This window comes from Telmatherina bonti (assembly GCF_933228915.1).
Source record: "Telmatherina bonti genome assembly, chromosome: 17".
Lineage (NCBI taxonomy): Eukaryota > Metazoa > Chordata > Actinopteri > Atheriniformes > Telmatherinidae > Telmatherina > Telmatherina bonti.
Window position 1 is genome coordinate 24044451 of NC_136615.1, and position 27052 is coordinate 24071502.

The following is a 27052-nucleotide window of genomic DNA, read 5'->3' on the forward strand; positions in this document are numbered from 1 at the left end:
AAGTCACATTTATGGTTTAAATCAGTCAGGTTCTTTAAAATTCAGGCATGCGTTCTAAAAAGCCTCCTGGCATAATTTACATGGGATTCAGATGGTGTGCCAAGTGAATGCTTTAAAAAATAACCAGGTTAGTGTGTGTATGTGTGTGTGTGTGAGACTTGCATACTAAAAGGAAGCAAGTCAGTGTCGGTATGACGAACTGTTGCTAAGCAGTGGCGGTTGCTAGGTGGTGGAGGGGGGGGATGGGAGTCAGGTTTGCAGTTGGTGATGGAATCTGAGGGTTTACCTATGTTATCACGTGCCATGCCCTGCATGAATACTGATACTGCAGTGAGTTTCTATTTTGAGGGACACCATCGCAGAATAGAAAAGGCAGGAATGTCTATCTTGAAAAGAAAAAAAATAGCTTGTTTATTTTGAATATAATTTACATAAATAGCAAACTAGTAAAAAAAAAAAAAAACATGGTGTCAGATTTTACAGTGGAAGACTGGCTCATATGTTTAGCTATCCTTTGCAGAGCAGTCAAGAGAAGATGCAGACTATCTGGCGGAGTAAAGAGAGAGTGAAACCAGCGCCCTCCTTGGCTTTCCCCAGGATGATTAGAGAGTTAAAAACAGCAGGGGAAAGCCTCACAGTTTGCTGCTTTCCCTCTTCACGTCTAAAGCCATTCCTCAGCTTTCTCTGAACATTGTAGACACCTGTGTTTTACTAATAAATACAGATTTTAGTGCTCAGCAGGTACATCGTCAAACATGCTGGGCATCTCCGGGGTTTCTTCTGTCAGATGTGGTCTGATCCAGTCGGGCAAAGGACACGGTGGGGGGATTAGTGGGACGAGACACAGGCAGCCATTTGTACTCGAGGTCCTGCGACGCAGGGTCCAGCCACCAGTCGTAGTGCTTTAGCAGGTACATACATGCTTCCTGGTGGGGAAAAAAAAAAAGTGTTCTAGTTAGAGAGTAAAAACAGAATGCTGAAGAGCTTGAGCCTCTTCCAACGATGATTACGTCTTTAGCACTTCTCTTTATATGTTCTGTTTGCAAGAGCAATGCAACACTTTCAAGCTGCCAAGTTTAATGCAATGTTAGGTCATCTAGACTGAAGTAGCATCTCCAAATTTTGCTTTGATATTTTGAATCCTTACAATATCCTTACAATATAATTTACTGAACTTTCACTGTGTGGCTCAGTTCAACAAGAATCATCAACTGGAGTTTCTGCTATTTTAATATTTTCAGTCACTGTTGTGGATGACATGTACATTCTAAATTTCCAGATCCAACCCCCTTCATTTATGAATGAATATTTTCCTGATGTGGGGGGAGGAGTTGGATGAATGGATGGGGAGGGGTGATGGGGAGGAGAGAAGTGAGGGAACTAAGGAAGGATGGGGTGATTGGGGGTGGGGACGAAGGAGGACAGGGGAGGGATGAAGGAGGGAGATGAGTCACATCTCTGACCTAGATCCCTGCGGTCTACTTTTTACTCTGGTCATGTTCTCCTCCGTGCAAGTGTGTGTGTTCTGCAAATAGCCAGCCTGCTGAAAGCCAGTCAGATGTACTTTTAAATAATCCTGAAATTTTTTAAAAATAATTTTACATCAGTAATGCATTAGAACATATTGGTACATGTATGGGTCTTAAATTCAGATCTTTTAACCTGATCAGAGGATAAACTGTGAGATCAAATAAAGTGACATAAAGTCAAATAAAATTAAGCATATCAATTAAATATTAATAGCATAAACAAACTGCAATATATATATATATATAGTATATAACATTACTAAATGTGATAGAGAATAAACAATATGGGTGCAGATTAAAATCAACAACATTAACATTTCTACATGATTAAAATTCATGTGGAACAACCTCCACTAAAATTCATTCAGTCATTTTGGATCTAATCTTGGAGTTTTCTTCTTTTCCTTTCAGAAACATACACTGGTTTTCTGCTTGGTGGAGCAGAACAACCAGTTTTAAACCCCCAGTATAGTTTTGAATATGCTCTGCATTGTATAGCACAATGCTATGTAGAGGTGCATTTACTTCTTGTTGCCTTTTTAGCCTCATAAGTCGGTGTCTACAACATCATAGACAACTATAAATATATGCTGCACTTGTTTTTGCCAATGTCTACTATCTTGAAGGGAAAAGGCCATTGTTAAGACAAAAAATAAATGCTGTGCTCGCAACAAGACAGCTACAACTATTTATTGTTTTTATTTCTTCATTTTTACCTCAATTTAGGCCTGTCTATTTTGGTTGACTTATTTGAACCAAGTAACATCCAACCTAAGTATAGCATGGGTGACATGCTGCTGTTGGAGAACTAATCTATCAATCTGGGAATAAGGGCAAAGATATGCCTGCTACCATGGCATATCTCTCTTTTATATTATCCTGCTTTCCCTGCTCTTGAGGAATATAATGGCAGATTACAGGTGAATGATGGAGGAAGGGCAAATTTGCACATTCAAATTCATTCTAATTCCTAAGAAGGCAAGAGTGTAGAGTTTCATGTAAGCCATTTCAAGCTTTCATTCATTCATCCTCCTAACCGCTTAGTCTGATGAGGGGTTAGTTGTGGGGAAGCTGGAGCCTATTCCAGCAGTCTTTGGGCAAAAGGCCTGGACATGATTTGTTTTATTAGGCGGCATATACACACACACACACACACACATATATATATATATATATATATATATATATATATATATATATATATATATATATATATATATATACATATATATATATATAGATACACACACACATATATACACACACACACACACACACACATATATATATATATATATATATATATATATATATATATATATATATATATATATATATATTTATATGCCGCCTAATAAAACCTATGCCTATCTATCTATCTATCTATCTATCTATCTATCTATCTATATATATATACATATATATATTTATAATTTTATTAGGTACAAGTAGCTAATCAATCCATCATATGGCAGCAACTATATCCCTTTAGCAATGTAGAAATAGTCAACATAAAGTTGCTAAAGTTCAAACTGAACATCAAGGCGGGTAAGAAAAGAGATTAACCCTTTAACTGCTCTACTGTTTGGTAGACTAAATTTTCTCATTGACTTTATTGATTTTATTAGAGTGATTTTATTAGATTTGTTTAGCAAGTAAGCATGCCTGAGTCATTTCTTTTTTTTTTTTTTTTTTTTTTTTTTTTTTTTTTTTTTGTCTTGTCCAGCATTTAGGCAAGCAGAATGATGGTCTGGATGCTGTGTTCTGCTGAGCAAATTTTCTCTGCCAAGGGAAGCTTTATAGATATAATGATCCCCTTGACTTTCTGATTTTTTTATTTTATTTCTATGTTTATTTTGTATTGTTGTTTGAATTGTAGAGTTTGTACTGCTGGACCAGAGAGGACAGACAAAAGACAGAAAGAGAAAGGAGAAGAAACACCTCATAAGAAAAGGGAAAGAGATAAAGGGAGAGAAAAGGGAGAGAAAAAAACAACAACTAAAAAATAACCCAAAAACAAAAAGAAAGAAAACAACCTACAGATGTATACATACACACATACAGGCACACACATACATATACACACACATACACACGCATACATACACATACATATACACACATGTATACACACATAATATATATATATATACACAAATATATACATATGTACACATATACATATACACATACATACATTTACACACACACCTCTATGCACACACATACACACACATACATACATACAAACATATACGCACTTGCCAGTATTAACACATATACATACACATACAAGCCAGCTTTAGATCATAGTAACTAAACTATGAATCTAAAAAGTTAAATATAAATAAGAAACAAACAGAAATGAGAAAACTAGCTGCTGTTAGTGAATAAAACTGCGTGACGACTCGGTGACTGTGTCACATGCAGAACATGCAGAGTGGAACGTGTTCCGGAAAAGGTGATCATGCCAGTGTGACCCTTCCCACACAAAGGCAAGAGGCACGCCAGGAGTACCCCCGAGACCAGGGCCATCGGCAGCCATCCCCAGGCGCAGACCCCAACCGCCCCACCCCGGAGCCAGCCATGCACCGACCCAGGAGGAGGCAGAGGGGGGTCCCAGCCAGAGTCCCCCGCAGTCAGGGGGAACAGGCCCCAGCAGGCCCGGACCAGCGAGGACCGGCCCCGCTGGGCACCGGCCACCCAGGGCAGACAGAGCGCGGGCCCCACGGCCCCAAGAGCCCAGAAGCAACCCCCCACCCCCGCAGGCAGAGGGCCCAGCCCACACCGACGGAGGGCCGGGATCCCCAGACCGCCACCGAGCGGCAGCCAGGCTGCACCCCAGCGCACCAGCAGCGCTCCCCGAGCACCAAGACCCTCCACGCACCCACGCACACAAACACACACACATACGCACACACGCACACACATGTGCACACACACACACACACACACACACACGCACACACACACACACACACACACACATGCACCCACCCACCTACCCCCACCCACACCCACACGCATCCACACTTCCTCCTTAAACACACCCTATACACCCATTCTCTTACACACGCTCAAACTCACACTCTCCTACCCCCGTTCTTTATACACACACACCCCTCACACACACATCCCTGCTCCCTCTATAATCACCCATTCTTCCATACACGCATACCCCACTCTACACACACACACACACACCTCCCTACACCCCTCTATCCACATTCACAGTCCTCATTGTACACCCACCCCATCACTTCCCTGTACCACCAACATAACCCCACATACGCACCCCCACCCATCTGCATACACCCCCCCTTCCTCCTATCCCAGCGGCCATCCACTTTCCTAAATTCTTTCACCCTGATCCCCCCACCCCCCCTCTACCCTAACATTCAGTCACCACTTCATCCATTGGCTCATGCACGCCCTCACCTTTCTTTCCCAACGTGTCCCCTGTGAGATACCCCCGGGGGAGCAGGGGATAGGAGGGCCCCGATCAGGGCCCCACAACTACCCCCCACCCCTGTCAATGCCCCCCCACCACTCCACACATGCAGCCGATCCAGCACCACCCAGGGCCAGCAGCAGTCCCACCCCCGCCAGGCCAGCCCAGACCCAGGCCCCCTGAACAGCACCACTCCCCCGCCCAAACTCCTCCGGCACAGCCCCAGAAATAGGGGCGTGGCAGGACCCCATTGTCACCCCCTCCCTCCCAGCTTATGAATGATTGTGAAGTGTGTGTTGTTTGCAATTAAAATTGGGAAGAAGTAACCACATCATGTTGGGAGCGGGACCACCAAAGCAGCCCCGCCCACCGCACACTGCATGGCCCGCCCCCCAAAATATGTCCATGTGTTGTCAGTGTGTGTTTTTTGTGTTATGTTGACTAAGTGTAATTAAAACTGGGAGGTGAACCGATGCTGGGTGCAGCGATCGAAACCACCTTGATGGCCTCTCTCACCATCCAGATCAACGTGTCCACCTCCCAACGCCCTGCCTGTGTGTGGTGGAAGAAGGGAAGGAGGGGGGTCCGGGGATTTAGGTCCCGAGGGAAGCGCGCCTCCCTCAAGAAGATGAGCCACCTGCGGCACGAGGCACGTCCCCCATTCCCGGGGCCCCCGAAGGCCAGGACAGGCCAAGGGCAGCTGCCCCAACAACCAGGGCCCTCAGCAACCCCAATAAAGGAGCCGCCACCGGCCCCAGAAGGCACCAACGAACCACATGCAAAAGTGGGGGGGGGGCAAAGAAGAGGAGGGGCGGGAGAAGGAGAGACAGACCAAGGGCCCACCGCCCCCACACCCCTAGGAGACGCCCCCACCCAGAGACACGTTGCATTCCCTTCTCCTTTACACACCAACACATTCACACCCCCTCACCATCAGCCTGGTATACACACACATCTACACACACACACACACCTACAGACCCACACATACATCTATACACATACACACCCATTCTAACAGATACACGGCCAAAAGATTAGTCCACCTCCAAAACCCTACATCCCACTCACCTCCCTGCCCATCACAAAACACCCCTTCTCATTCTACCTACACTAGAACAAACCACTACAACTCCCCACTTCTCTCACTGAAGTCCTACCCCCTTCATAATCATGACCCTTCACCCCCCTATACACCTACATACACATGCACCCCCCCACTCCCCCCTACACACGGGCCACTACCCCCCATACACATGCATCTCAATACTCCTCTATATACACACCCCTATCTCCCATGCATTTAACACCAGATTATCCACACACAAGCCCTTACCCCTTCCCATACACACACACACACACACACACACACACACACACACCCACTCCCTCATTCACAACCCCAACCCCCCACACAATCATGTACTATCACACGCCCCAAAACCTCCACCCCCACACCTACATGCCCTAACACACTCCCCCTTACACACAACCCTACCCCCCACAAACTCATGCTCCACTACACTCCCCATAAACCCCCCATATATAAACCACCACACACTTCCTACACCCCACACACTCATGTACTATCACAGTCCCCTAAACCTCCACCCCAACACCCCTCACACACTCCCGCATACACATACCCCTCACCCCCTATACCTTCATGTACCGCTACAATCCTCTATACACACCCCGCATATACACCACCGCACTCCCTCATACATACACCCCCACACATACATGCCTCAACACACTCCCACATACACGCACCCCTACCCCCCATACATTCATGTACCACTACACTCCTCCATACACACCCCATATATACACAGGCACCCCCCCATCCTCAACTATCTTGGGCCCGGGTCCCTCTGCCGGGCACCAGGGCACGGACCCGCCCCCGCTGCAGCGGCAGGTCCAGGTCAGCCCAACCCCCCCACGGCAGGGCCGACCCCCCATCCCCGAGAAGCAGGGGACAGCCCCGGGCACCGGAGCCCAGGACCCGCACCCCGCCCACCCCACAGCGGCACGGCCACCCGTCACGGAGCCAATACCCGCCGATCCAGCCCCCGCCAGCGACCTCGCCCCACCGCCAAAAGGCAACTCCAACCATTGATCAACCCAAGGCCTCCCGCCAGGTCTGGAAACCTAGCCCCCCCAGTAATGAAGCAGCCAAGATCCCCGTCCAGGGGTCCACCCCAGACCCATAGCCACCTGAGCCACCCAGCCACTCCCTAGCCCCGAGCAGGATGAGGTCACACTCTCCCCCCTACACTAAGTGATGGAGTTGATCACAGGAGACCAGAGAGAGTGAAATTCAACTGACTGATCCTTTGAGGAGGCAGACATCATTTCCATGCTGATGTAATCTAATAACAGATTTCTAAACTGCTGGATACACAGATTCTGTTTGCTTTTCCAGTTCACAAGGATAGTTTTCTTTGCAATGCACAGGCTGCTGAGGATTGGTTTTGCTAAATTAAACCCTATGTTATTTTCGCCTAAGTGACTCAATAGGCACAATTTGGGGTTTGCAGGGATATTACATTTAAACCAGTCTGACAGATCTTTACATACCTGGAGCCAGAATCTCTGGACAGGTGGACAAGACCATAAGGCATGGTAGTAGCTGTCAATCATGTTGTCAGTACAGTGTGAACAGATATGTGAGTGTAACAGACCCATCTTGAACATCCTGTGTCCCGTATAATGAGTTCTGTGTAGAATTTTGAATTGTATTAATTGCATGCTTGAATTCTTAGTCATTTTGAATGTGTTTAAGCAGATTTGTGACCATTCATTTTGATTGAAGTTGCTGGATAAGTCTGCTTCCCATTTAGAAGTTGGGAGAGAGATGGAATCTTCTAGCTTCAATAGTAATCTGTATATTTTGGATAGTAGCTTCGGGGCCTTAAGATTTAGGAATTCTGCAACCCTTATAGGTAACTGTAAGTTTAGTTGATCAGTGGTGTATTTCTTACTTATGATAGATTTAAGTTGGTGGTATTCTAAGAATTTGGTGCTGCTGAATTCATACCGTGAAGAAATTGCATCAAATGGCAGAAAGTTTCCATTTTCTACTATATGTTCTAACTGCTTTACTCCTTTATTCTTCCACCGAGGGAAGTTTATCATCTTTTTGTTTTGCAGGAAGTCAGGATTGTTCCAGATGGGTGTGAGCTTACATGGAATAAGCGCAGACTTGGTTACTTTCAGGAATTCCCACCAAGCCGTTAAACTGGAGCTGATGTTAATGCTTTTAAAACACTTATATGACTTGACAGTTGAGCTGATGAATGGTAAATCAGAGATGACTAAATCCTCACACAATGCTTGCTCAACATCCAGCCATGACTCATCCAAAGAACTTGGATTAAGCCACTTGGAGATGCATTGCAGCCTATTACATAAGAAATATTGATTAAAATTTGGCAGGTCCAACCCACCTCTGTCTTTGGTCTGTTGTAAAGTTTTTAGACTAATGCGGGATGGCTTGTTTTTCCAGAGAAATCTGGATATGTGGGAGTCTAGTGATTTAAACCAAGTGGAGGATGGTCTGATGGGAACCATTGAGAAAAGGTAATTAACTTTTGGTAAAACCATCATTTTAACAGTGGAAACCCTCCCCATAAGTGATATGGGCAAGCGGTTCCACCTTGAGAGGTCATCCTCTACTGTTTTTATTAGCTGATCATGATTTAACTTTATTAGTTCGGTTAGTCTGGGAGAGATTATTATACCTAAATAACTAATATTTCCTGACTGTATAGTGGTGTTAGATATGTTTTTAAAGTCACAGTTAATGGGCATTGCTGTAGTCTTTAACCAATTAATAGAATAGTCTGATATTGAAGAGAATGTATTAATTAGTGTGATTGTTTGAGAAAGTGTTGTTTGTGAGTTGTTAAGGAAAAGTAAAATGTCATCTGCGTAAAGACTAATTTTCTGTTCAATATTTTTAGCTTGAATTCCTTTGATTTCTGGGTTTTGTCTTATGGCAGCTGCCAGAGGTTCAATAAAAATGGCAAAGAGTGATGGAGAAAGTGGGCAGCCCTGTCTGGTGCCTCTCTGTAAGCAGAAGTTTGGAGAAGTTTTGTCATTAGTCTTCACACATGCATTTGGGTTGTTGTATAATATTTTTATCCAGTCAATAAATGATGACCCAAACCCAAATTCTTTTAAAGTTGCAAATAAAAGTTTCCAGTTTACACGGTCAAATGCTTTTTCTGCATCTAAAGATATAACTGTGGACTTCAGATTGTGTAGAGTTGAATAATCTATTATGTTAATTAATCTGCGCATGTTAGTGTAGGAATGTCTACCTTTTATAAAGCCTGTTTGATCAGGGTGAATAATGGAAGGGGTTATTTTCTCTATCCTTCTGGCTAGAGCTTTGCTGATTATTTTGAGATCTACGTTTATTAATGAAATTGGACGGTAACTGGATGGGAGTGTAGGGTCCTTTCCTGGTTTTAATAGGACTGAAATATTCGCCAAGTTCATATTGGAGGGTATTTTTTGCTTTTCCTTTATTTCTAATACCATGCTGTAAAAGGTTGGAGCCAGTGTGGTCCAGAATTCTTTGTAGAATTCAGCTGGATAACCATCTGGACCCGGTGCTTTATTATTTGGCATACGGTGGAGAGCTTCATGGAGTCATGCCTGAGTCATTTCTAACACTTGTTTTATGTATTTATTACTTGAAGTAATTGTAAGGTATGTCATTGTTTTTTCAAGTTAACCATTTAATGACCTCATTGATAGTAGAAGTCAGAGGACAAAAGGGCAGCCTCTCGTTGAAGGTGACAGAAAGGCAGCAATCACTGGTAATAACCAAATTATGCAGAATATCATCTCTGAATGCACAACAGCAGCAGAAACATGGATCCATTCTGCCTTGTACCAATGGTTCAGGTTGGTAGTGATGGTGTAATGGTGGAGGAGGTATTTTCTTGGCACACTAGGCTCTTAGTACCAACTGAGTGTCATTTAAACACCACAGGCTGCCTGAGTATGGTTGCTTATCATGCCCATCTCTTTACAACCACAGCATACCATCTTGTAGGAGGAGAAATCATCACGTCACACAGCTCAAAATCATCTCAAGCTGGTTACTGGAACATAACAGGTCAATGAACTCCAAGACATTAAACTACATGTAATATAGAAGAGAGATCATAATGCTGTTCTGTCCTGTCCTGATCAACACACTATAGCAGTTCGGCAGGTTTTTATTACTTGTTAATTCAATTTATCTGACACAAGATGGGTCTGTTGAACAACGAGAAGAGATTTCAAACCGCTGTGAGCTACACCTGCGCTCTATTCAACCATGCTCAACACTCACATGCGTCATACATGTGAACATGTGTAGTTGACTCACTCCTCACACATGAATGTTGGGCAGCATGTGATAACAAAAGTACACTGCTGTTTTTTAATCTTTAATAATCTGACAACAAAGAAATATCAGTAGTCTCTGGGTGAATTTTATCTACCAAATACGTAACAGAACATAACACTTTGAGTGCTAGAGTTACCAGTCTGACTCAACGGAAATATGCTGCTGAGATAATTCTCTCACTGGGTGACTAGTGCTTTCTTCTCTTTGCTCCCTCGTTGTTGTTTTTTTTTTTTGCCTTGTTGCTTCAGAAAACAGCAAAGTTAACAATTGTTGTGGACGACTCACTAACTTCCTTTTTCATTTGGGATTTTTGGTGATTTCAGTTAAAAAACAATATCTGAGACAGTTGAGAAAATATCACAAAAATGTTTTTTGTTAGTGACAAAAATAGTTTTCGCCACTGCTTGCCATATGCTGTGAACTTTGGCCTTTCCCAACTTATCTCTATAACTAGATACAGCATTACATGTACAAAATATATTTTTGGACATGTTTTGTTCATTATTTTTCACAATAACATGGAAACCAATCTTCTGTACTACTGTGTCAAGATAAATCTTAGCACCTTAATGTGTCTTCTTTTGAACATGGGTTTGGTTTTTTTTTTTTTGTTTTTTTTTTGCACTTTGGCTGAATTAATGATTCTTACTAAGTTAAACACTTATGTCATACACCTAAACCTTTACTGAGGCTTTTTTTTTCTTTTTATTTCTGTCAGGAGTGAAGTATTTTTTGCTCTTTCTCTTTGTTTTGCCTGTGCTCTACTTTCCCATTAGATTTAATTGAATTTAACTCAACATTTTTTGTGTATTTTTTTAAAAAGCCAAACAAAAGGTTCTTTACAACAGTGCTAAAGTTTGACCTGCTTGGTGGAGCCATAGGATAACTTTAAATCAATACACAGCAAAGTAACTTTGGAGTATATTTTCTGTTATTGTTTTTTGGATTTGCCAATATTTTATTAAAAAAAAAAAAAAAAAGAGAATAAAAAATGTTGAAATGTTGAAAAGTCAACACGTGAAATTTCCAATTTCACGTGTTGTACAAGTATATATGTAGCTGAATATCCAAACTGGGTTACAATTTTTCTTTATTTCTCACACTGTGTACATATTTATTTTTTTGTCAAAATTCTTACATATTGAGAGTAAATATTGTATCAACAAAAATCGCATTGGAGATGCCGTTTCAGCCTGACCAATTTCTAGCAATTTGCAAGAAATAAGGCCCGTACTTTTGTATACCATTGTACTCCATAAATCAAGGGCCAATTATTTTGTAGTTAAAGATGAAGACAAGTTGCATGATTGCAAAATTATTATTAAGAAAGATTGTAATCCTTTTTAAGAAAAAAAAAAAAAAAGCCTTCATTAAATTTGTTGCTCATTTATTATCTGTACCACTTAGTCCAACTAAAGGTCCCAGAGAATCCCATCCCAGCAGTCTTTGGGCAAGAGGTGGGGTACACCGTGGACAGGTCGCCAATCCATTACAGGGCCAACACAAAGAGACAAACAACCGCACAAGCCTTATGGGCAGGTTACAGGAACCAGTTAACCTAACAAGCATGTCTTTGCACGGTTGGAAGAAGCCTGAGTACCCGAAGAGAACCCACGCATACATAGGGAGGACACGCCAACTCTTCACAGGAAGGCCACCATTTAAGCCTCCACCCAGCTGAGGATCAAACCAGTGACCTTCTTGCTATGAGGCCACAGTGCTACCCACTATTCCACCATGCAGCCAGTTTCTCCAAATCACCACCCAAAATTCCCCTTTTTTTAATCCCAGAGCAGTTTAGGCCCAGTATATATCTGTGATATTTTCAGAGAATACAAACCAAGCAGAACTATTAGATCCAAAGATTTAGGTCAACTAGTCCAGACCAGAGTCCAGACTAAACATGGAGAAGCCACCAACTGTCAGTGGAGAAAAAAACTCACCAAATCTAGACACTTTTAAATCCAGGTTTAAAACATTTCTTTTCTCATGTATGAAATTTGCACAGTAACTTTTAATTTGTTGCGCTTATAATTTAATTTTTTATTTCATTATGATTTTAGCTACTTTTACAATTTGTTTCCTTTTATTACTTTTGAGTGCTTTCTTTGCACCGTCCAGGTTTAATATTTTATATAAAGCACTTTTAATTGTCTTGTACATGAATTGTGCTATACAAATAAACTTACCTTATATAATCATATAATTATATTGTTTACACATGACTGCTTCCAGAAGGACTAATAAATAGACCACACCTGTGACATACATGTTTGGCTCTTGCCTTCTATAAGCTGTGTGTAGACTTGTGCATCGTTCTTGCAGGCAATGGTAGTTATATGGTGAGAGCAGCCATGAGGAGCAGGAAGTGGTGATTACATATCTCCTCTCTTAGTCTAATAAACAAACACATGAAAATGCATTCACACATACAGCCAAACGTTTTGTCATTCCCATGAGCAGTGCTCTATTTACTGGATGGATGGGGGATGGTTCACCTCTCTTAAGGTTTATTTTCCGTGTGTGTGTCTATTTGTGCTTGTGCATGCGTGGGCGAGAGGTTAGTTACAATGAACCACAATAACAACAACCACAATCGCTCAAGTCTAGGCAGTGGGCCGCAGCTTGGTCACGATGAACATTTTTCCAGTGAAGCTCACGGGAAGTTGAAGCAGCCAATCTGATCTTCTCATAATGTTCCCTCTGTGATGAACACATTACAACGCCTATATAGAATTACCGGCTTGCGGATGCAGGTGCCTACACTTACCAGTTCAAACTTGACCATTTCCTGTTTGGTTATATACAGGACATATCACCTCTTCATTCAGGAATAATAAAAAAAAAAAAAAAAAAGAAACATTGGAGTGAAATGTACCTGAGCAATTTTACTAACTGAGAAACACCAATAATTAAACAGCGTGTATGCATATATAGATATGTGAGTGTGTGTTCAGATGTCTTGAGCATCGTCACCTTTAGTAAGATACTGGTGAGCTTAACTCCGATGCAGCTCCTGGGCCCGTTGCCACAGGAACAAAGAAAGTGTTCCTGACCTGCATTCCTGTGGACGCAAAAGAAAACAGCTTGAGACATGCTTTGTTAAAGAAACTGAATTGTCACAACTACAAATTCCTTTAAAACTTAAAGAGTTACAGAGCTTTAAAGGATGGTGAGAAATGTTTATTTCTAACATGTCTCAAGCTTCTGACCTTCACAGTGGCTCAGCAGAGCAATGACTGCTTCATGACTAATAAAACTGTGAAAGGAAGCATTGTCATCCACAGACTAGTGTCACATCATAGGATGGTCATACGATGAACACATGTAAGAGTGGAAATCACATGATAAACTTTTATATTCCCTTTTGCCACATCTCTGTTTGCAGTGCCACCTTATCCAACTTGCTTTCACAGATTAAAATTAAATGTTTTTTTTTTCTTTTTCAATTTTTTAACTTCTTTCATTTTTATGTTTTTAATACAAGTATTGACACATCACACTTCTTAAATAGATTATATGGTATTTATCTTTATAAATTCCTTAAGAAAGACTGTTATGTTGATCTTGCTGACTGGTCCTGTAGCTCCTGAAAACATCGTTCTACTTACATGAACCAGATCCTTTTAGAAATTAAACTTTTCAACACATAATTTTCATTTGAATCCTATTTTGTCATTCATTTCCATGTTTGCGAATGTGCGAATATGCACCATGTGAAAGAAAACCAAAACAGACATCAATGCTGCAGTGTTTCTACTGATCACAAACTTCACAGGATATAAAGGTCAAGGACTAAAAATTGGACTCCATCTGCACTGAAATTGTATTTACAGCCAAAACACTCTCCCCTTTGAGGATGTAGTGCTCGGTAAGTAAATCTGAAAGTGGACAAAATCATAAACCAGACTGACGGTCTGAGTCTCTCTTACACTTAAATAGATACTGGTTGTTTCAAGCTTTCAGTCAATAACCTGCTGATGCCGGACATCTTTTGCCACTTGTGTCTAATGCATCCTGTCTTCCTGAAACCTGATCACTGATTAAAGGCAAACAGGAAGCATCAGTGATGTGTATAGGAGAATATTACTGTTGTTGCTACCATCTGTCTACTGGATTAATGTACTGTCAGGTCCATTCTTGAACACCAAGATGGAGTCCTGTAATACCGAGACATAGGGAGAGGAAGTACGGGAGTACAGCTTTATCAAATATGCTGTGTGGGTGAGAAGCAAATCAGAGATAAAAATAAAAAATCTGCTGTCCTATAAAAATTCATTTTACTACTTTGAAGTATAATGTGGGAACAGTCTGACATACTGAGTCAGAGGTTAGGAGGACTTGAATCAGTCAGATTAACCATTAGGATGGATAGAGATGGCTTTGTCAGAAAAATCAAACTGGGAATAACCCAAAAAACTTTTGCTTTCGTTTGCAAGTCAGTTGATGTGGGTTTAAAGGCTTTTTATTTTTATTTTTTTTTTTTAAGGAGATTGTGTTTCACACCTCTGCCTTGTGTCGCAACTGGATTTGTGTAACAGTGTCTGTGTTGCAACATGAATGTGACCGTTTGGGAATGCACTGCTGACCAGATTGCCACACCGATGTTCTGAAGCCGAGAAAGAGTCATAAAGAAAGAGTGTCAAAGCAAACAAATACGAGGTCATAGCACTAACGAGGTGTAAAATCCTTCAATGTTTTATATTTTATTGGGTAGTTTTAAGCTTTAGCTGCCACTCAGCAAACCAGCTTCCCCAAACTAGGAGTATTCTGGCTGCAGAATATTGTAGGTCAAAAACAGAGTGCTTATAAGACTTCATACAAATACACTTAAATGGCAGCAAAATGCTTCCATAATATACAAAATCAAAGGTAAATCCCATCTTGTATCAAAGCTGGGCTATTTTGGACATCTTTATAAAGAGAAATTACAGGGGAAAATGCTTTGTTTCCTTCATTTATATAATAATTTCAAGCATTCCCCCTTTCCTAATAGGTGTCACGTTGGTTTTTTATATAAATGTTGGCATGACTGCAGTCCATACAAAAAACGTGTAATATCATCAACAGAACAAATTGTTTGGGGTCAAAGCCTGGAAAGATATGCTGGCCAATCAGAATCAGGACTTCAAGAGACATGAACAACAGCAGAGTGTTTTGAACACAAACCAGTATGAGGTGCTTCAAACATGCATGCAAGAAAGCTTTAGTGACACCAAAATAATTAGATTCAATTTCATTGTGCTGGGACACTGGTGTAATGACATAGATCTGATTCTCATCGACTGTTAATGAGGATAATATGAAAGCTTTAACTATAAAGTCATAATGCTTCCATGGTTATAGATCAAAGTTGTACTGACTTTGCTGTGTAATGATTTAAAGTGATCCTATGTCTCCACCAAGCAGGTCAAACTTCAATAGTGTTGTAAAGAACCTTTTGTTTGGCTTTTAAAGAAATAGACAAAAAATGTTGAGTTAAATTCAATTAAATCTGGTGGGAAAGTAAAGCACAGGCAGAACAAAAAGAAAGAGTAAAAAATACTTCACCTCTTACAGATATATATAAAAGAAGCCTCAGTGAAGGTTTAGGTGTATGTCAGGATTATATGAGGGTAAAACTAATTCATGACTTGTACTGAAGCTGTCCTTAACTTTTATGTGTTCATGTTATCAAATTAAACCTATTAGCAAACACGTGTAAATGGTTCAGACACTGTCATGTACTGTAGGTGGCAATGATGAAAAATCATCCGAATGTCGTCTTTTGCAGCTCATGTTGGCGTGTCTGATGTCTAATAATTCATGCAAACAGTATGCAAATGCATAGAGGCAATTTAACGTTCACTTTCAATAAAAACAAATGTGTTTTTATTTTTTTTTCCAAGGGGTTAGATAAGAACGGAAGAGCCTGTTCTCGGATTCATCTGAAACCAGCAGCACAGTCCCCTGCAGTAGCTTAGATTTTTATCTGTGCTTGGTAGTATTTCTGAGCCATTTATCTGGGGCCGGAATGTGTGTGTGGGCGTTTGGCTGATGGGATGTTAACTTGCCAGCTACACCATTTGCTTCCAACTGAAAAAGATCACACACAAAAAATACACACACGTACATGGCAATCCACCCTGCAACAACATACACACACACACACACACACACACACAAAAGAAGAAGAAGAAAAACAACAACAAAAGAACAAAACAGAGATAAAACTGTGGGGATAGTAGGTGGACTTGTTATATAACAGGACTGCAGTCATTAAATTATAGAGCCAGGTGGCATGAAAAGGAGCCTGGAAACTATCGCAGCAGACAGGAAAGCGGTCTACAGGAAGACTGGCAGATGGAGATAGGAGGAAGGAGAAAGAGATCAGATGATAAAGCAAACACACATCCATAAAGACAGACATAGACAGAAGCATCTTTATTAACCCTGAGAGAAATCATTAGTTAAAAAGCAGTTAAGGTAAAAAACTACATCAAATCAGTAGTTAAGATTATCTACACATACAGTGGCCTTCTACTGAGTTAACATCTTGATACTGTGTGTGCATAGCAACAGCGTAGTGTTTTTGGTTTATATAGCAGAGGGAATCTGCTGCAAGACTGGGCTTTGATGGGATTAATTCCCACTAAGAATAATAAAATATATCAAGTTTGTCTTAAGATTCTCATCCAAACAAAATCATGACATGCTTATATGTCTGGATATTTCAAAAACTGACTTAAAAATATGTAGCACCTGAAAAACAAAACGTCTTGTTGCCTCATTATTTTGTGCAATTTCATTAATACGCTTTCTGGATTTTTACATTATATGGCCTAAAGGAAAATCTCTGAGTCATTCCTTAACACCACCCCGTCCTGCACGATGCACACATTACACGCCAAATTGCCCAGGAAGCACAGAGGGAATCCCCATTGGTAAAAATAGGTGTGAGGTCGCCAGTTACCATGGCAGCAGCTACCTGTCTATTCATTCATAGATTTTTTTTTTTTTTTTTTGTAGCTCAGTGCTCTGCTGCTATTACAGACCTCAAAAATAGCAGCCATTGAAAAGCAAAGATTTTGTTCACCTCGGGAACATTATCAGGGAATATATTGGCTAAGCAGATGCCTGATGTTTCTTATATTTTTCCTTTATTTTGCTACCACATAAAGGAATTCATGGTTTTCTTTAAGTAGTCCAAACTACTTAGACAACAGCTATAATATCTATGATCACGTGGTGATTATTCTGGTCTCAGAATGATTTTTCTAATCTATTAACACTGTAAGATTCAATGAAATACATGCAAGTTTAGAAAAAGCACCCAGTTTCTGTTCTGAAATGAAAACAACAGGATCCTCATTCTGTATCCCATCACACTCCAAAAGGCATCACGGGAGAGAAAACAGCTGCTCCCCCAACTACACACACAAACACAGGGAATCCCTATTGGTAAAGATGGTGGCAGGTGACCAGTTCCCATGGCAGCAGATGCATACATTCATAGATTCTGCTCCCCCTCTGCTCCGTCTCCTGAGTGAATGCGCATGAATGAGAATAAACAGGTGAATGGAGGAGACGGATGAATAGAGTAAGGGGCTGACTGAGAGACTGAATCAGTGAATGAGATGAGGTTTCAATTATCCAGAGGTCAAAGACAGAGGGTGGCGGCGTATTTTTTATTCTGTAAAGAAGGCTTTTTTTTCTCCTCCAGTTAGATCAACATTTAACCATCGGAGCCATAACATGGAAGTAAAAATGATGCCGGAAGGTTAATGTGCTCAGATGTCGTTAATCTGTCTGCATTGGCTGTCCACGCCAATATATGAGCAGCTGTAACTACAGGATTAACCAGCAACACAGCATCGTAAAGCGTGCTGCAGTTTAGGCTGTTGTTTCACTGTGCTTCTGCCAAACACTCCTGACCACTGGCAAATGAAGGGGCTGGGTCATCCAAAGTGAAACCTTGTGTCTGTTTTACCACAGGGCAGACAGATAAGGCAGCAACGGTTTTACATCCGTATCTATAACTAAAACTATGTAAACAGGAAACAGCTTTGTGGGGAGTCTTGTGTAAAATAAACACATCTGTTCCATTCAAATCGTTGTCGAACAACTTGACAGTACAAGTGAAGTCAATAACTGCCATGTTTTTTGGGTATAGTAGTGCCTATAGCACAGGTGTCAAACTCCAGTCCTCGAGGGCCGGTATCCTGCAGGTTTTTGTTGTCTCCATGCTCCAACACACCTGACCAACATTCATAAATAGGTTGACAAGAAGGTGCTGGATCCATTTGATTTGAATCAGCTGTGCTGGTAGAGAGAAACCACAAAAACCTGCAGGATACTGGCCCTCGAGGACTGGAGTTTGACACCCCTGGCCTATAGAGTCTTAAAGACATGCTATTATTATTAGGAAGCAGTTCGAGCTCTCTTATTATTTCTATGCTCTGCTGACTAAAAAAAAATGCTAATTTAAGTCCCCAAAAAAATGCAAAATATTAGAAAAATGTGCAAAGAAAGTACAACAATATGCAATATCTTTGTTAAAAGTACTGCAACTACTAGGTACAGCCAAGCTGTGGAGGGGTCCCACTTTGGGGATTTGCTTCATCAGTTCTCTCTGGAACAGTTTGCTGACAGCTGACTGGATGAGGATTAGTAAAATCTGAGACCACAGTCCTTAAGAGTGGCGTTCTCTCTCTAGGTCGGGAATGAAATCCTGCTTTACACGTGTCTGAGGGAAAAGGGGAGTGGGAGATCAAGAAGTGGATCAGTGTGGCGCCCTGTGATGGACTGGTGACCTGTCCAGGGTGTATCCTGCCTCTCACCCAATGATTACTGGCATAGGCTCCATAGGCTTGCCGTGACCCTGAATTGAAGAAAGTGGTTAAAAAATGGATGGATGGATGGATAAGTGTGGCATCCTCAGCTGATGCATGCTCTGCATTGGGTTGTTGTGGTGAAGAAAGAGCTGAATCCAAAGGTAAAGTTCTAGATTTACTGGTCATCTACGTTCCTAGCCTCACATATGATCATTGTGAATTCGATGTGTAACCCCAACCCACCCACCTACTGTGTTAAAAATCATAACACATTAATTTCATGGATTGATGTCTTTGCATTAACGTGTTCATTTTAATAACTCTAAAAAAAATCTCAAATTGGATTTTTTTTTTTCCTTTTACAATAACCTGCAATTGATCTGGGTCAGTTTGAGAAAGACTGCCTTAACCTAATCAAGACATTTTATTCAGATAAAAAACTGTGCTGCCTTTAACAAAACCAAATAGTTATAATGCATATATCTGACAAAACAAGAAGTCAAACCTAAAGTGAGTAAGAAATAAGTCCCATGAGTTGTCTTTCCACATCTCCTCTAGCCTGCTGTTTGTTTATGCTATAGAGCATCTGCTGTGTAAATCTACCACTGCAGCAGAAGGTCAGCAATGAAATAATCATGTTTCTTTTAGTCTGTGCCATATATTCAGTACATAATCTTTCAACACTTTGTTGATTATTGTTTTGTGGCTGTCAGACTAATTTAGCTTCAAATGTCTGAAAAGTAACTGTGCCCTGATGCACACGGAGGAAAATTTTCTTAAAAATGGCTTTTTGAGACACATTTCCTCGATGTGTCACAGTGCTGAAAGCTTCCTTCCTATTACTCCGGTTAATGGTCAGTGAGTGCTTACATGTGTGCAGGTGTGATATCACAATTAGTGGAATGAGGGGATGGAACACCCAAAGTAATGCTCTGTGTGGCTGAGCTGTCTCACACTAATGTTGTTCAAGGTTTCCCACCACAGGTAGAATCTCACCAATCCTGCAAAAAAACTATCTTTATTATATATGTATATAAATATGGTAATGTTGAACAGATTGCTGCAGTATGATACTGGACACTTGGCTTTCATCTTATAAACCTCCCACATTTCTTTGTTGTCCTCTTCAGAGTGTGATTTTGCAAACACCTGCTCATTTAGGATGATTATGTTTCTGAATCATCCTATAAAATCAGGCTTCTGGCTGCAACTGATGTTTTATTCTAAATGTTATTAAATCATTGGGGATTTTATTAAAGAGAAGCTTAATGCTGGACTTTAAAGTTGGACTGGACTGTGGATTATATCTCAAAGCATAATCTAGAGAGAGAAAAATGTCATAGTGGCATGATTAAGGTTTATCCTGGACTGTCCACAGATTTAGAAAAGAGGTTTGTGTGCAGCATGTGTGGAATTTTCCCCACAGTATTCATATAAGCTATCTTTGGTGGTATTTGTGATTAATGACCATGATTTAAATAAACTAACTAACATAGGACTTCCTGACAGCCTCACCTCCCGATCCATCTTTCCGGCAGGAAGTCATCAGGATGCTGGAACGCCTCTGGGTCACGGTGGACAGAGTGGCTTATGTAGATTGCACCATGGCCTTTGGGGATGTGAAACCCTGAAAGGGTGGAATCCTACGCAAGCACACACACACAAACAGAAGCAGATGCTATCACTCATCTTCCGTAATTATTATCTCTAAAATAAACCAAATCCTTTGTCTCTGATGAAAATTTCTGGGCTTTTAATAAAAGCACAGCTTTGGTTCACTATTATTTGTGTTGATAAAACATTATAATGATAATTCATCACCTTTTTTGGTCACACGCTTAATGTTTGGTTGCTAAAAAAAAACCCATCCACCTTGAGGCAAACAGAGCACTTGCCCGTTTCGTTGCCCAGTTCATATTTTCACTGCATCCATTAGCGGCTGCGCTAATGGACTGCCAGAGAACGTGATGACTCGTTCTCTTTCTTCTACACTCCGATTTGTTGCTCTCCGGTAGAGCGGAAAATCTTACACAAATCTTCCTTTCTCCCAGTTCTATCTGAAAGTTGCCTCTGCTTCTTGCTGACTTCATTCTTGCCCAAACTCAGTCTCGTACAAGTCCACACATTCAGGTTGCTAAATACGTTGCATATCTTTGTTCCACTTGATGGAAGGTCCAGTTTTCCCACCTGACTGTGAATCCTAATCACCTCTCACACACTTTCCCACACACATCAGCAGCCTTTTGCTCTTGTGTCTTACATTTACTCTTATTAGTGCGGGTTACACAGCGTATTGGCAGGGGACGGCCTATGGCAGAAACAAAGTACCTCTAATTACCTGCAAATAGTCTTCAAAGAGCCGCTTTTAGTTGGAATACTTCTTAACACAAATAATGTTATGTCTGCCTGAGTCTCCAGGGATGCTGCATCCCTCCCCTGTTTTGCCTGTTTAATATCACAGCTCTTGCTGAATATGATTCTGTCCTACACTGATGGTATTCTCGAAAGCCTCACGCACAATGAAACAGGAATTACAACGGAAATGGAAACTTTCCACTTCACAGCGTCACAGCACACATTTGCCCCACCAGAGTACCTGACCCCTGCTCCGCTTCCTTCCGGGAGAGAGAGCGGAGAGAATCAATCACAGAGAGCGATCAATGCCTTCTATTGGGTCATTGCATAAGCATCCTTGATGAGGTCACAATGATCATAGATATCTGTAGCAGGAAGAGGCTGAATCATCCATCCTCAGTGTGAGCAAAGAGCTAATCAGGTACAAGGAGTCAGAGTAGAAGAGGCTTTCGTCTGTACTATTGCGAAATAAGAGAATAATTGTCTTTATGAATGAAAATCTGTGTTTTTTTATGGGTTACTGTATGTAACACACACAGTAAGCCTAATTCATAAAATACACAAATTCACTATAGTTTAGATTTTATGAGGCTGGGAACTCATGAAAGCAGATGACAAAAGGATTTAAAATGCATGGAACAATTTCAAATTAACAGGGTAAAAATACAGAAACTAGATCTTTAACCCAAAAGAACAGCACTGAACTCAATAGCATTAAAATGCTCAATACGTTGTTTGGAAATCCCATCTATGTAATATTTCCAAATAGTCTCATTTTTCAGCTCCACAGTGAATCATTTACAATAACTCACTCATGCTTTGTCTAAGTGACACATCTTTTCATGAAACAGTCCAGTTCCCAGGAAACAAAGCTGTAACAGTTTCATCGACTGATTCTTGATGCTTAACATGAAATATCAACTCCGAATATATCCAATCCAACAACTACAGTGGACCTAAGTGAAGTACAGACGAATAAAAGAAATAGATAATCATGTGTTCCACATTATAATATAATAAACATTTCTATTGTTGTTTTCATACTTTGTAACCCTTGGAACCATCCAGCATGCGCACACACACACACACACACACACACACACACACACACACACACACACACACACACACACACACACACACTCACTCACTCACGCCCTAAACGCTACAGTCACCTGTTGCCATCTGGTGGACGGAAGGGCAGCTACAAAACAATCAGATATTGTAGGGACAGCTCAGAAGTGCTAATATATTTATTTTAAAAAAAGAAAGAAAAGAAAAAAATACTAAACCAACAATAAGAAATTTTTGAAAATTAAATAGAGGAGAAGCATTTCATTCAAAGAAACTTTTAAAGGATGGAAACGGTTAAAACTTTGAAATTACAACTGATTTCTGATTGTATTAAAGCAACACTACATGAGAATCCAACCATAAAACTCTGTGCTTCTGACTTGTTTTGATGACACACAGACATTCATTGTGCACATACTTGAAGCCGTCATTGCCAGGCCGGAGCGTCATGCTGCAGGTGTGTTTTATTTTATGCAACTATGTCAGATCCTAGCCCCTGGATAAAAGCACATTGGCAATTTTGAACATGCACCAGAACTGATTCAGCAAAGAATACCAAGACGATATTACACAAGGAACGGAGGAAAATAAAGAGACAACGGACAGACATAAGACAAAAGTCAACATTGGACAGTTTTTTTAATGGTCAGCGAGAGCTCAGAGATGAGACAAAAAGCAAACCAGGTGCAAAATTAACTTCATTAGGGGCCCAAAAGTGTAAAAATCTGCACACGGGCTAATTGACGCAGCCTAAAAAATTGCCTATACCTATTTAATATTGCGGCTTTTTAAAATCAAAATGTTCTGTGAAACAGCTCATGTTCATGCATTACATGAATAACTTCAGCAGATTTGCTCAGTTTCGGACATTTTCATCAGAGGCACTTCATATTAGTACAAACTGGTGTTCGAGGACGATTTTGCTTTCTGATCATACAATATTTTACCCCTAAATATGATGTGACTAATAATATGCACTTAGATATGACTCTTGCCAAAATGTTTCATTTTTACATCAGGATTATAAAAACCAGGTGAGTGTGTATGAGAACGTAGCAGTACAGCCATACAGAGCAGAACTGTGTATGCTGAGTAAGAAACAACAGATATTGTTGCTGTCTGCAATAAATGATGTGAAAGACAGAATACTCAGCTTAATAAAACATCTTCTGCTTGGACTGAGATTCATTTATTAATACTTTATTTGGTGATCGGATTAAAAATGGTCAAACTTGTTCTGTGAAACCAGCACCCAGGTGATCAGACTCACCTGATCAGCTATCCTGCGTCCACCGATGAAGGGCGGCCAGAGTCTCTGAACTTCCAGCAGTACTCTGTGGAGGTGATCTGGGTCTGCTAATGCTTGGCGACGAGTCTCCTCCTGAATGTAGCGACAGAGTCTAGTAACATGACTCCGATTATTACAGAGGACTCATCTCAGAAATTTTATCTGAACATTAAATGTTGACATAGAACTACAACATAACAATATAACTAACTTTATTTAATTGAGATTTAAAGTTTTACTTTTTTTTTTTCAAAATTCCTAATATCAAAACAGCCATAAAGTCAGTCATAGAGTTTGTGTACCTGCTTTCCACTGAGCGCCATTGTGAAGGAGGTGAGCAGTGACGCCAGAGCTTTGGGAATGAGAGCTGAAATGAACAGCAGGAGATGCTGAGCAGCAGAAGTGGAGTCAGGCAGCGGCAAAGAACCAAGACAGCCGACAAAACTAGAAAGAAAGCGAGAGGGGGAGTTGCATAATGTTCAAAAGATCACTATTAATTAATTACGGCTTTAAGCAAATCAGGGAATCAACAAAGATCAGAGGCTTCATCTAGTCTGTAATTTCATACATAAAAAAGGAGAGAGCATCATGAATAAGCATGGCAGTGCAATGAAGAAGAGCATATGTGTGCATACTGAAATCCTGCAAAATCTGAACAAAACTCTTTCACTTGTAGATGAAACGTTAAAAAAGATCAATTTGAAAGATGTTATTTATTGTGTTTTTACGACACACTCTGTGTGAGAGAGTGTGTGTCCTTTAACAGAAAAAAAACACTAAAGTTTTTGAGCTAGCTCACCCTTGTGTGTCATTTTCCAGTTTGTCTTTGATGATGCTCATCAGTTTATCTCTAGCATCCAGAGCAGTAGAGAAACCTGATGACCACATAGGAACCTTCACGTTTACAGGAGCAGAGATCAGTCCTGCAGGTGAAGGAGAGGAAGTCCAGTCAGCAGCTTCACAACAGAAACTGTGCAGCCACATGAAAGAAGAAGTGGGAAGTTTTGCAATGCCGCATTGCACATCATTTTCCTAAAACTGTAACAGTAAGAGAGAATTTAAACAGTAATGTAATGCTTCGTCATCCTGTCAGTGGTTTCCAGTGCCACAGAATTACTTCAGCCGTTTCTGGACCATTTTATTTCAACACAGTTTAAAGCAAAAAAAAAAAAAAAAAAAAAAAAATTAGACTGCTTTAATGGGTTGTTGGCAGCTTTCCTAAGAAATGCATCTATCATGATGTGAATTTGTAAATAAATAATGTAGAATTGGCTGTAAATGGTGCTTTTTTCTTTTTTCATATAATGATGCGTGCATTGAACTACCGTGCCAATGCTGGATGCAGAGCTGTGTGATTTCTTGGAAAAGCTCAGGATGCTCCTCTGCTCGAACGTTCAAGAAAAGACCCAACACCAACTCCGTTCCCAGTCGCTTAAAGATGGAGTACACACACTCTGGCTGGCCACTTCACACACACACACACACACACACACACAACATGACTGAGCTGTATGCATTCAGTTGATTACATAAAAATATTTAAATGCAAGTGGCATCAATAAATGAATTAAACGATGAGTGCTACAAATCTCTGAGTAAAGTAATAATCATGGTACTGTAATACTGTATAATAACCATGATACTGTAATACTGTATAATAACCATGATACTGAAATACTGTAAAAGACAAACAGAACGTGATGATGATGATCTAGTAATGTTGTTAATACAGATAGAAACATGTGTTACCTGAGTGAGAGGCCATTCAGACAGCGTGCACATACACTAGAGAAAGAAACAAACACATCTGTGCAGGAACTTTTTAAAAATAAATTACAGATACACATTGATAAAACTATCTTCAATTACATCTGCACAATAAAATAAACCTTATTCAATATCTCTACTTTATACTTCTCAATATCATAAACAAAAGGACTATTTATTAACCCATTATTTATTAATTAACTAAAGCTAAAGCAGAAGACTTGACCTTGACCTGGAGATGTAATCAGCTGATGATTCCAAACAAGTTCCTGTAAACAGGCTGGTGAGAGACAGCCGAAGGAGACAGGCCTCCTCACCTAAAATATAAATACAATGTAGTTTTTAGCAAAGTAAAATTCTGAACTTGTACGTCAGGCATCGTAATGTCAATATGTGTGTGATTACCATTAGTTGTGACGATGGTGTCACCATATATGTTTGTCATCAAATCAGTTGGGTCCTTCAAAAAAATGTTGGATTTCTCTAAAACACATGAATATATAATATTAATGCATAAAGGCTTTCCTTAAAAAAAAGGAAAGGTAATGTATACAATTCTATAGAATTATTTTCTGAAAAAAACTATATATATATATATATATATATATGTGTGTGTGTGTGTGTGAATATAAACACATATTAAATTATGTGGTATTACATTTTACTTCCTACTTAACCACATGAACTCTTTATCAGCAACTTTTTTTTATTTTTTATTATTAAACATTTAGAACTGATGCTGAGATAATTATTAATACAAATATATGTAAGAACATTTTCAGTAATACGTTCTCATGGCTACTACAGCTTATTTAAAGGATAGGAGAACTATAACACCTCATTTCAGTATCCCTTCCCTCCTCTCCAGAATCATTACGAGTCTCTCTAATGAGTGCTGAAACTAACCCCTGAGAGCTATTTTATTTATTTATATTTAAAAGAAACCCAACATCCACTCTTGTTTGGGAGATGAAATGTGGCTCATTATCTGGACGCAGAGATGAGGGGTCAGCTGGGAAACATTTACATGAAATTTTTAATCAGCCAAACTCAATTAACATTTGACATTCATGTGCAGTTTATTTGCATTTCTGAAATAAATCGTTACAACAGTGTGTCCACAGCAACGAGCACACATGTAAACACAGAGGCACACCCTCTCTATAAAAGGAACATACCACACAGCAACTCTCTCATCCCTCCAACGGAGCAGATAAAGACAGTCGGTCTATTCAGCAGGCGGCATTGAAACACTCTGCTTCGGTGTTTTTCAATCCTCTGCCGGCAGAAGCTCACCGGATCCCGGTAGAACTCCAGGGATTTGTCCCCGAGCAGCGATACACCTGCACTTCCTGGTAGTTTAGACAT

At 40.4% G+C, this 27052-nt stretch overlaps 1 protein-coding gene across 1 annotated transcript; it reads right to left on the reverse strand.

Moving 5' to 3' along the window:
- Positions 1–749: 749 nt before the first annotated feature.
- Positions 750–27052, reverse strand: LOC306768130 (putative cytochrome P450 120; the record flags this gene model as incomplete). Its single annotated transcript, XM_079256362.1, has 11 exons — positions 750–926; positions 13364–13451; positions 20716–20843; positions 23900–24010; positions 24220–24361; positions 24717–24840; positions 25243–25382; positions 25667–25702; positions 25917–26001; positions 26090–26167; positions 26863–27052. 11 exons carry the CDS (start codon positions 27050–27052, stop codon positions 750–752), a joined length of 1299 nt encoding a protein of 432 aa, XP_079112488.1.